We start from the raw sequence: 13,219 nt of genomic DNA, 5'->3' as shown, positions 1-13,219 counted from the left end.
TCAATCAAGTGGCGAATAATCGCTTCTTGGTGGAATTTCAAAGTTGCCGATAAACCATATTTACTTTTAATGCTCAAAACTTCTGACCCAAATGGCGCCAAATTTTTACTACGATTTGTTTACATTTCCAAATAAGGTGTCAGTGTCTTTATGGGGCACACAAACACACGAGGCTTAGAACGGAAGTAATCATTATTTGAAATAATATAGCGGACGATCTAAACGAAAATATCGGCAAAAAAAGGTAAACGAGATTTTACAACTATTTCTACAATGATTTTCGATACTTCGGTATTAAATAAGAGGACTACTCAATTTATTGGATTATATGCAAGGAATATGTTTAAAGTGTTATTATTAGCCTATTAGGCTAAAAGAGCTCCGGGTGTGAATCACACCCGGCTTGCTCCATTAACACGTATATGCTCATGTTAGTACCCTGTCCACAAGGTACGAGTAAGGGTACTAATATTAGTACTAGACTTCTGTATGTACATCTGTAGTCGTGATACACCCCTTTGCTGAAAATGGACTTGTCCAGAAACTGGAAATGGATCAGAGCATGTCCATCTATTGCACTGAAAACTTCCATTAAGCATGAAACGCGCATAAGATGATGGTTTTAGGGCCACTCAGAGTCAGGTTAGAAACTATAAATCAAAGAATGAATTGACTAAGTTCCTTGCAATTTTTATCACATTAAAGGTTTCCATTATTTAAATCGGTAGGGGGGTACAAACAAACGGGTTTGTATTATCAGACTGTAATTATTGGTTCTGGATACATTTGGAGAAAAAAGTGGCTACTCGTGAGGGGAACATTTTATTTTATATTTTTGTACTAATATGCTGGTCATATTAGAGGGGTGGCCGTTCTTGAGGGCTACTTTTGAATACAAACTCATCGGTGCCAAGGGATTCTGGGCACAAGAAGTGGGTGGCTGCTGGTCAGGGGGACTGTTCAAGAGGGGTACTACTGTATTGACAAATTCCATATGGACTGTTCACAAATTCCACAAGGACTATTGCCAAATTCCATATAGAATTTTCAATTTTATTCCATATGAACAATCGGCAGATCTCGTGGACTAATTTGCACATTACATGAGATTTTCCATACGGTGTATGTAAGGAATCCATAACATTTCCATATGGATATACTGAAATCTATAACAGTGGTTCAGCTAAAGAATACAAATATCCAGATGGATATTTCTGTAAAAGTACTTATGGATTCCATATCCAGTCCATGTGGAAAATTTTGTATGGGTTAAAACAGTAGTTTGTGGGATAGCCTCCAGTGAAATGCTGGGAATTCAAATTGCATATAAAAGAGATAGATATGCCTACAATTTATTAGATGTAGAATATCATGTTATGATATTGCTGGACCTGATAATTTTGGTGGTTTGAAGTCTGGGAACAATCTTTTTAGCTATGAACTTGTGGTATGGTAGCTGCACTGTCCCATCAGACCTTTAATATTTCTTGTTCATATAAACTGAATCCTGAAATCATCCAAAAAGAGTCATAAAAGTGCAATGATGCCAGCATTTCAGGTCCAAAATGGATGCAAACTATGATTAAAGTAAACATATCCACTTTCCATGATCAGTGGAGAAACACTTGAATGGCCATTGGTTGAGTATCATGAGAAGAGGTTGCTTGTGTTTTGTTCATCATGTTTGTTGGCATATTATTCAGAATTGCCTTATTCAAAAGCATGTTCACTTTTAAAATGGACATGCAGTTAGCACTCAGAACAAGTAAAGAACATATTACCTGCACCAGGAAGGTTATTGTTAGTAAATTACCCCCTCCTATCCGCTATCAAGACCCAGATTGGTCAGGCTGTGATTATAGAGCTGATAGCTTATCAGGAGAAAATGTCTTAATGACTTTTCAACACAGTACATGTATATAGGATGATTAAAGCTGGAAAACCTTTCTCAGATTTTGAGTTAGGTTGTAACATGGATTAAAATAATGATCTAGATTTGGGACAAAATTACATCAGCAGTGTTGACTGTTGTGACCGTTTTCCTCAACTTCATAGTTTTTTCCCTAAGTTCACCATGCAATACTGAGTTGTTGTATAAATTTAAATTTTGCATTCATTTATTATTTTGTCCAGTCTTTCATTAATGTTAATAAACTGTAGTAAATATTTGCATGTCAGTCTTAGCTGTTGGACTGGTCTTTGGCTTATGCAGACCTGGACCAGCAAGTCAAAAGAAAAATTTTCAGACCCTGCATTGTTTATGTGTCTGTTCATATTTTACTTCAGCATAATTACTTTATTTTGAGTACATATATTTGGCCAGATATTGTGAACAAAATTTAAAACCAGACATAGCTGACACTGTGGTCAAGTCAAGGTAACTGCTTATATTTATATACTGCAATGAGTTTATGAACACAGTGACTGGTACACAAAAGCAATATATTTTGACCATTTATATTTCATTATATTTTAACAAGCAAGTTTGTAGACAGCATTATATTGTTGATTTGAAGGTCAAAGGTCTTGACTTCATCTCTGGTGGCTTTCAAACATGGTAACACAAACAAGTATAAATAAATTTGTATTAAGCTCATGATAATGCCTATTGAAAATCATGTTTTCTAGTATAAATCATATAAGAATGAATGTATTAAGTATTTGGAAGCATGTTTGATACATTCAGTGAAATAATGTGATTATGCTATTATTGCCTTGTTGAAATGCCTGAAACATTTTTATATATATATTTGTTATCACATGTATTGTGCAAGATGCTGTGGTATTTCAAATACTCAATACTTTTACGTAAAATGTTTTGAAATTTATATTTTGAATTTCAGTTTTTAATCAACAAAATACCCCGTTATGCATTTTTCATGAATGCTGTCAAGTGTATTGAACAGGTCTTAAAAAACTCTGAAAACCCCCCAAATCAAAACAATTTCCAAAATGAATTATAATTTTAAATTGTATGGAAGCTGCATGATTATCAATGTTTGTGGTAAGATTTGGTTACCTTTATTAGTCCAAAATTATGTTTATTTTGCTGTTTTTGTTTGGAAAATTCCAAATTCAGACAATGAAAAGTACTTAAATGACATTCCTCATGAAATAGTTTTAGCACTATGTTAAAGATCAATAATCTGACCAAATTTACCTTACAAACAAAAATACATCATTAGAGCCACTAGTAATCTTTATTTTCTTAGTTTGGAATGTTTTGAGTTAATTCTGATTGTGCAGTTTGCTCCAGGCCCATGTTTAAAACATATTGAAAAAGTCCTGCTCTGTAAACTTCAGTTTTAAAGAGCTTGGATGGCCTTGTGCCTTTATCTTTGGAAGTCATTTTTATGGAACTTTACTAAAATAGGTAAAATTGACATAATATTTGAGACATAGTGGACATAGGATGCATTGTTACAATATTATATAATTCAGCCAGCTTTATGAAATGGTCATTGTCAAGTTACATAAGGCAGACAAGTAATATCAGGCCCATTAAGGTCTCCCCTTTGTTGATTGCTGTGAAACTCTCCATAATATGGTCATTATCAGAAGAGATGCATGTTTAGATATTGTACTCTTTTTAATAAGGGGTTATGCCCTTTTTGGACTGTGTAAGGCAATTCCAATAAATTATTATCTTATTCAAAGTTTAGTAAGGGTGAAATGATTCAGTGAAATATCGATGCATCAATACTTCTGCCATATCAATACACATATCGATACAGGAGATGGAGAATCAATACAAAACAATACTTACCCTGTGCAGGTTACTTTAATATTCAGCATTCATGAATAATTATTAGTCGTTTACTTTTTTTATTTTTTAATTTTAGAATTTTCTGAGATGTCACAGGCACATTCAATCATTTTTGTCATTTAAAAAAGAAAAAATTTATTGATTACACCTGCTTTTCTACAGACAGCACAAGGTCACATGGTTTGTAATGCCCCCACCCACTGACCTTGCCAATACCATGGAAATTAACTTATTCCAACTGCATGTTCAACATAAAGGAGACATTTCAGATGTGTTCCCCATGTATAATGAAGTACTTATCATTTTATAACCATTTTTATGCAAAGTTACTCTATTGATTTGTATCTTATCCATTTGAGTCTAGTTTGATGGCAGCACTTCCGGTGTCATGCAGTGAAATATGTTACATTGAAACCTGATTAGTGGTTGTAGCTTATTAACTGTGTGACACATAGGAAGTTTTAGCAAAGCAGCAGAGAATCTTCTTGAAAAAGTGGTTACATACTTAAATTGTTCATGGGAAGCAAATTTGGATGGTCTCTTATTATGTTGAGATATTTAACCAGTGACTGAACATGCCAATGAGATAAATAAAATTATCACAGAATTGGTGTGGGTGCATATTTCATACCACACAAGTTTGTCATCTTGCATAACTGTTTAAAAAATGTATAGCAAGGGAGTAGATGCTGTCAGTTGTTTTCCTTTTTCACTAACAAAAACAAGTGCTTATTGCTAAGGCAGTTGTTTTTGCATAGCCTGAAGTAAAGTGCAGTAGATTTTGTTGGTGTTGACTCCCACACCCAGACTTGTTCAAGATGAGATTTTCCGTGCGCAAGGATATTGCACCATTTTCTGTTTTTAAGGTAATGTCTTCCAAGTTGATGCAAAGACATGAAATTTGTAATAAGTGGTTTTTAAAGCTTTCATGCAGTGCAAAACAAGGGGCATGGTGGCCAAGATGCATCTGATGAAATGGTGCAGCCTGAAATGACCTAAAAGGTTCAATTAAAATCAGAAAACCAACATATTCTGTCTGAAAGTATTTTTGTTATCTTGTCAGGGATGAAAATGGAATATCAGTAGATGATAAGTCCGTGTAGTATGTGAAGAGACAAAAGGAAACCACCTGACAGACCTTCTAAAGATAGACAATCAAGTTCATGTCTATCAATAATGTGTCATATTGTAGGCTGTGTATTGTGAATCATATTGATATGCATCACAGGTGTATCATTTAACCCCTTACAGATGATGGTGAAAATGATAGCTAAAATATATATATGCATCTGTCAGTTCCTATTATAGTCCATATTTTATTGATTTTGCATCAGGGCAAGCATACATACTTTAAACTTGCTTCATTGTTGGTTGTCAAGCTGGGCTTTGAATTTGAGTCACTTGGTTATTATATAGTTGTTCTGGCTATTGGGCAGTGAATTTTTCAATCCCAGTACACATACCACAATGATCTTCTTCAAGAAACTCCTTACTGATGCAATTCATATATTTTGCAGTATCAGCAGATGGCTGAACAAAACCCATTTAAGATCGGAAGCACCTTCCCTGAAATTGGTGGACAAGAAGAGGAGGTGGAACAGATTTTGGACAAGTCAGGATTAGGTAAATTTTTTTAAAATGGTGAACTGACCTTAATTGTACCCTTGCCATGGTAAGGCAATTAGTCCGGTAATTTGTGTGCTCCGTGTTCGAAAAGATATTGTGAGCACCTTAGGATATGCTTGTTTCAGCAGACACCACGCTTTTTTATCAGGTTACCATAGCAAAGTATCTTTGTTTATGTAGTTTATAATAATTATTTCATTATTATTATTCTCATTATTATTATTCATCGGTGGTAATGGTGATTGATACTGTAAGTTATTTCTATTTGTTAGTCTAAATGGCAATTTCTGCTGTTTCTATTCAACTACCTCATCAGAGGCTGGGGTATATATGAACCCTTCTGTCCATGCATCCAATGATCCATCCATCATAAACTTGTGATGCACCTGGCCCCCTAGGTTTTGATGGATTGGCATGAAACTTGGTACAAACTATGGTCATTACCTGAAACTGTATATATCAACAAATCACTTTGCTTGTGTACTGTTTCTAACAATTATTGCCCATTATTACTGCAGTTGAAGGCAGTATATGGCAAATTCTTGTGAATGCAGCTAGATACACGGGCCTTGGTGAACCTCTGTGAAACTTAGTTAATGTTTTCATCATTATCTGGCCTATTTACAGATCATTGTATTACCCATGGTGTCATTGTCAGAACTGATAAAACATGTACTTATGTCCAGCCTTATTATTTGATAGTACAGCACTGTATTCCATGATACATCACCATATTTGGTTGGATCAGAGCATGTCCATCTATTGTACTGTATTCTCCAATCATCTGTACATAGATTGAAAGCTATGTAATGTATGATGAAAAAAATTAAGCCCATTTATGAGACAATGGGTACATGTAAAAATATTTAGTTCTTTATTTTTTTATTCCTGCACCAGTAAACTGGTTCTCTGGCTGTAAAATAATTAGTCATCCGATAAACTATTTGTGTAGATGTGCCATTTGATATTCATAGGTAGTTTCATTATTTTTTATTGGTTTTATCTGTTTTTGTTCATCCATTGATCCATCATTTACACCTCATTTACACCAGAAGTTTCAGGAGCATAACTAAAAAATCATTCAAGATAGCTTTAAAATTTGGTACAAGTTGGATTAGCGGTTCATATGTGCCAGTCATCCAACATATTTATTAAGCAGATATACTGAAATTGCTTTGATGCGCAGCAAAACTGAGAACATTCAGTTGTTCAGAGATTATTAGTAGTGTACAATAACCATTTTGCCCAAATCAAGGCAGCATTGTGATTTATGCATGGCAGAGGCGTGAAAGCATTACACGGGGGGGGGTATGCCACTATGGCTTTAAATAGGAAGAAATTAAAATACATACAAGCTGCTTGAACCAAAGTCTAATACTGAAAAAGTAAAGAGTACCTGTACAGATTATGTAGTAAATAATGACAAAGAATAGTTCACATACTACTACTACTACTACTAACAATAACCACAATACTACTACTACTACTACTACAACTACTACTACTACTAATAATAATAATAATCATAACAACAGCGGCAACATGAATTCAAAGGTCAGTCAACACACACTTTACACGATAACTTCCCTTTACAATTAGTCAGACGTCACATGCTAAACAAAATATCAGTAGCTTCAGCAATGTTGCTATTCGAATCCTAAGAAAAATTCAAAGTGCTCTCCCTTTACTGTAATCTCAATCTTGTTTACAAAGCATACAAAACTACTAGTTTATTTCTGCATGTAATCGCTGAAATGTCATGAATGCATCCTTTATGCCTATCTACCTGAATAAAGTTACATCATTATAATTACAGTTATCATTGCCAAGGTTATTGACATTAACTCATTGTGTTCAGGTCCACCCTTTTGTCATTAAACTTGTATGCATGTTTCAATCCAGTCTAGTTTCAGTCTTGTTTTTTGTGCTTTTTTCCATATCACCATCTTGCCTGAATTACCATAAAATTTTATATGTACAAGGATCTTGGTTACTGCATTTTTAATTGTATTTTGAATGTTGAAAAGAAATTTGCTTGGAATATGACTTGTAAAGACAAACATTAAGCCGAATAAACAGCAGGCTCTGTCCACTTGCAGTGCTGAATATTGGTCTGATATGATAGAGTTATAAAATTGGAAGAAAATTCGTGAAATTTAACAAAAACAAAAACAAAAATAAACAACATAATGATTGGTCTTTCTGAAACAAACTCTTAATATGCCTCCACTATGATCAGGGTGGATTATTTAGGTGTTCGTTGAACTATCAGTTGTGCATCTTGGCACAATGGCACAATAGTTATTTAGCTTGGATATAATTGGTAAGTCGATGCATATCCAATCACAAAATACAAGAAAAAAATTAACCCATGTCAGGTAATGACTAAAGTTTTGATCCATTTCCAGTCAAATTTGTCAAAGTTGTTGAACCCATTTAAGCTAATTTTCTGAAATAATGATTTCTATATCCAAAGTAATTTCAAAGGATTATACGAATTCAGGTTAAATGTTTTGGCATGACAAAAAGAACTAAGTCAACCTTGATTTTAACATTTGTTGTCAAATTTTGATTGAGCTGTATACCATTTTACTATTGCATCTTGAATGAAGCTTTTTCACTTAGTAGTGGGGTTGGAGGGATCTGTGTTGTTCAGACTGAATATTTGTCATCTCTCAGAAAATATATTTACTACTTTTATTCTTTGGGTGCTGTTAGCATTATTTTTGACTGTAATACCATTCTTTATTTTACAGAAAATATGCCCTATGAGGGTAAAAGCTTGTACATGCCCCACCCAGAACCTGGGTCAAGCAATACATCCGTAAGTGGTTCTGTTGTATCAATCTCTTCCATGCATTACCATGAACAGTAATATATCTAAGAATTTAACTGAATTTACACAGCTGTATGAAGTTAAACTGTTACAGTCAAATTAAAACTCAAGACATGAGAAGTTTACTATAAGATTGGTAATATGACTGTTTTTATTATGTGAATTTATCAGTTAATGTTTAATTCTGTGTATAATAGTTTATCTAGAAAAAAATTGGCAGTTTCCAACAAATCTGGCTCTTGGGCTAAGTTGTCTTGTGATGTGTGTCATCAGTCATCCATCATGTGCTATCCCGTGGAATTTACTGTTTCAAGCATATTTTAAAAAAACTGATTTCAACAAAATTGGGCAGAGAGCATCCTGTCATTAAAGACCTTTCACTTTTCTAAAACAGTTGTTGATCTATGTTCCAATATAGCTGCTATTACTAAAACTAGATAAACCATTATATGACAGTTTTCTCAAAAAGTGCTTGACAGAATTTTTTATCTTGACAGAAAACATACTGGCATTAAAGCTGTTTTTAGTTTTTAGCTTTACTGTTCATAGACAAGATGAGCTTATGGGATGATCTTTTGTCTGTCATATGTTGTCCATCTGTCCATTGACACATTATTGCTACTTCTTCTAAACTTCTTGGAGGATTCCTATAAAACTTTACACACACATTCATCCCATGATCTAGTTGGTCCCAAATGAAAATGGTGCTGTTTAGTCATCCAGTATGGCCACCACAGTAATCATCTTGAAAAACTTGTTATTGCTACTCTTCCTGAATGGATGGTCAACATGGGTTTTTCACTAAAAGACTTATGATATCTAGTTGGTCCCAAATGAAAATGGTGCCAATCTGATGACCAGTATAGCCACCACAAGGGCTATCTTCAAAATCTTGTTATTGCTACTCATGAATGGGTGGTCATATCAGCATGGGTTTCCACTAAAAGACTTACGATATCTAGATGGTCCTAAATGAAATTGGGGCCAGTTGATGTCCAGTATGGCTGCCAAGATGTCCATCTTATTCTTGCTATCGCTACTCCTCCTGAATGGATGGTCATTTCAACATGGGTTTCTACAGAAAAATTCTTATGTCCAGTTGGCCATAAATGAAGATGATGTCCAATATGGCCACAACAATTGCCATCTTGAAAATCTATCTATAGCTACTTCTCCTGAATGAAGTGAAATGTGACTTTCACCAGAATACTTCTCATGATATCTAGTTGGTCCTAAATAAAATTTGTGCCACTCTGATGTCCGTCTTGAAAATCTTGTCAGTGCTACACCACCTGAATGAAAAGTCATATTGACTTGGGGTTTTCACCAGAAAACTTCATATGTTGTCTGTTTGGTCCTAAATGAAAATGGTGGCTTATAATTTATAGTTTGTTCAAAATGAAATGGGGTTTTGATCTAATGTCCAGGATGTTCACAACAGTGTCCATCTTGAAAATAGTTTCACTACTCCTCCTCAATGGATGGTCATATGATCATGTGGGTTTTCACTGAAAGATTTTCTTATGATGTCTAATTGGTTATATGTGAAAATAGTGCTGATCCAACTTCTAATATGAATGCCACAATGGCATCTTGAAAATCTTGTTATCACTAAGTCTCCTAGATACATTTGAAAAACTTGATCCTTTGTGGGCAATTTGTAGTTACCAAATGAGATGCTCACTGTTTACAAAGAAAGTCAGTTTGTCACATGATCAACTTCGCTTACACCAGCCTGGTACACCACTCCCTCGATAACTCGCGCACATCGGGGTCCAGAAACATCGACCGCACTATAAGTGAGGCGCGAGTTATCGAGGGACCTATAAAATAAGCCCAAAACCAATAAAGTGATTGACGACATAACGGAGAAATGGGGGGGGGGTTTGGCAGATTATACTGTTGAATACTCACTTTATTATCGTTCTGAGATTAAATGTTAATAAATATCTCTTCATAACGGTGTACTTTATTATTTCCTCATAGGACAACATTAATTTCAGGATAAATTACAGTATATTGAGGTGATCATCGAAAACATTATTCCACGTGGTTTCCGTTCGCTTAACATGTGTACCACTTCACACATTGTGTACTACGTCACTAATTTTTATGTTGAATTGGATACATTCTAGTTTCATTGTTTGATCCAAATTAGACGTTTTTTTATATACAAAAGATCGACTCTTTTCGAGAAACAGTGTCGATCGAACGATAGATAAATATTTTTAAATGTGATAGAAGTAAAATGGAAAACAAAAACAACAAGGGTTAATCAGTACAGACGTATTTAATTGGTCTACAAATTTAAAACAACGTAAATTAGAACAAGTTAATACTTGCCGTTTGTGCCACGCTTGACAAATATCAATTCACTTTTTGAAAAAATCAGTTATATTTTTGTGTGTGTGTTACTCCTTGGTTTCTCTGCCGCCGAGCAAAATCCCTCAGATTTCTCAACTGCATGAGCTTTACGTAGTCAACATTTTGGCTCTCCAGCCACCTTATGGCAATATCAAAATATTTGATTGCTTCCTGTGCAGAGGGCCCACCCCCACAGGTGCAACATCTGCGTCTGCATCACTTTCAACATTTGTGTTACTCCAGTTAGAATCGTCTTCTGCTGCAAATTTATTCGCTATAGAAATAATTATAGTTTCATCTGACATGTATTCGGCTGTGGGGCAATCATTGTCAGCACAAATCCACTCCTTCATATCAAGAGAAACGCCCGTCTCAGGACCATGAGTCTGTACGAATTTCTCCCAAACAGCCTCGGCATTAATGACATCAATTTCACTGAAACATTCGAAGTCACTATCATCGTCGTTGTCTCTGTTTCTGTTTTGCTTTATGTCAATGGCAGCGCCAAGACCCTTAATCCAGCACCCGAGGTCTCTTGTAATCGATTTTTTTTTAATGCAACAAACACTTCCCCAAGTTGTTGATCAAAACAAAGCCGGCATGTACATGTAATTAGGTTCTCACAGAAGTACTCACGGGTTTCGATGTGACGGTCGATTGACTCTTTTTCATGTTTTCAATGAACATAATATGTTGTGATTATAATGTTTACACTGAAACGGAATTAAAGGATTAGAACGTGACTTTCACACAGGAAGACGTTTAACTGGTGTTTATTTCATTCTCTGTTGCCACCTGTTAGCATTTACCAGAAGTTTTTATTGATAGCTATTTCACCAGACTGTTTATTTACAGTATACTGACAACTATTTATCATAAAAACTTACATAATATATGATATCTTTAAACAGAGGTCTCGCTAGGATTTTAAAACTGGGTCTTTCTGCCTCTGAAGTCAATCACTAAATATCAGTACATTTTCTCACTCGGCCACTAGTCAAAGCCTTTGAACTAGCCGCCTAGCTCTTGCATCAAGTTCTTTTTTTTTTTTTAATGTACTCTTATAAAATGGCAACAGTACATCAAAGAGTCTTTCAGTCACTGAATTCTGTCATTGTAAATATCAGCACAGTTAACTGATCAACACATTTTCCCACAAAGCAGGTGGCTGAAACAGGACCGGCAAATCTTTGAATTTTCCCGCGCACCTATTACATGCGTATGGAGGACTCCCGCCTCAGTGATTTTCTGCGTCCCAGATCAAAAATTGGCGTCCAAATACGCGTAATTAAGCGTTTTCGAGATCTCTGAAATTAATTCTTCTTTAGAACTTGCAAATTTCAAAATATGGATTATATTTTTACGGGCATTAATCACCATTTTTGATGATAAAACAAGCAATGTATCAAGGTTTAATTTATCAGTTCTTATCGTAATTTTTTCATGTTCAGCATATTTTAAAGACATTTTAAATACATTTTCTCTGGAAAAAATCGGGAGCCAAGATGGACATCGCGTTATAAGCGGGATCGCGAGTTATCCGGGTGCGAGTTATCGAGGGAGCGGTGTATCTGGTTATATCCATTTCACAATCTCTGAGAGCGAAGCCAGAAAGACTAACATGCCATATTACTATGTGCCAACCTCATGTCGACTTGAGAGGAACAATACTTTGCTTCTCATTGGTTAACTTTTGTAATCATGATAATTATTTGTGTTAATACAGCCAGTAATAATCGAAGAGTCGCAGCCTGACATCATAGGAACACTTGGCAGTTTGGATAATCAGATTATTTAGGTTTTTGTATGGGTAATGTTTTTAATTTCTTTGCATGTTGGAAAAAAACATCAGTGTGTTGAGTTGTGAAATCAGCAGATATTAATGACATTTCAATCTGTAAACAACCATTATATGGTCACTTGTGAGGGGTAAATTTGACAGTTTTTGCACCAAAATGCCAGACACTGGTTAGCATATTTGTCCTTAAAAAACTAATTCAGAATATATATGTTTTATAGTAAACAATACTAAATACCTTATGAGTTGACAATAAGGAAATAAGGTCAGATGTACGAGGGGAAAATAGTTGCCACATGTATGGTACTGTGAGGCTACCTTTTTAGGTACGTTTAGTTCAACAAAATTGGGAACCCTTTATTTGCCAATCAAATGATGATGCTTGCATAACACACATTAGTGTAGAACATGGTTTCTTTGAATTATGACAGATGGTCAGTCATTTTACAAAATAGTTGCATCGATAAGCAGGATTAACATTTAATTAGTCACGCTGGTTTTCTTACTTGTTTATTTAAGACTAACCTTTAGCTATTCTGCAGTTTGGCCACAGCTGACCAGAATGTAAAAAAATGGGCATGTCCTGGGAAAAAAAAGGGGCTTCACAATGAAAAACAGCACGTCCTTTGTGAATTTCACGCATATTGGATCTGGAAGATCAGTCAGTATTTAGTGAAACCAAGGCTTCAGCAATGCCACGAAAAACCTTCCAATTTTAGGCCTAATCTCCCTATTTTTTTAATTCAGTCTCCCTACTTGGATTTTGAAAAGTTTACAGGTATGCCTTACACCCTGTCAGTGTACTGGTATAGTTGCTGGTCAAAATTCC

General features: G+C 35.0%; 1 protein-coding gene across 1 annotated transcript in view; it reads left to right on the top strand.

The window, feature by feature from the left end:
• LOC149805800 (uncharacterized) overlaps positions 1-13,219 on the top strand; it is a 74,889-nt gene that overhangs the window by 1,766 nt on the left and 59,904 nt on the right. The window contains exons 2-3 of the mRNA XM_089950502.1: positions 5,284-5,389; positions 8,149-8,216. Coding sequence (XP_089806628.1) covers positions 5,293-5,389; positions 8,149-8,216 — 165 coding nt within the window. The 5' untranslated portion in view covers positions 5,284-5,292. The remainder of the gene's footprint in view (positions 1-5,283; positions 5,390-8,148; positions 8,217-13,219) is intronic.

The sequence above is a fragment of the Sinohyriopsis cumingii genome, chromosome 2 (genome assembly GCF_028554795.1).
Source record: "Sinohyriopsis cumingii isolate HCF-2022 chromosome 2, ASM2855479v2, whole genome shotgun sequence".
NCBI lineage: Eukaryota > Metazoa > Mollusca > Bivalvia > Unionida > Unionidae > Sinohyriopsis > Sinohyriopsis cumingii.
Note: the sequence above shows the minus strand (reverse complement) of the source record. Positions and strands in the feature narration are given on the sequence as shown.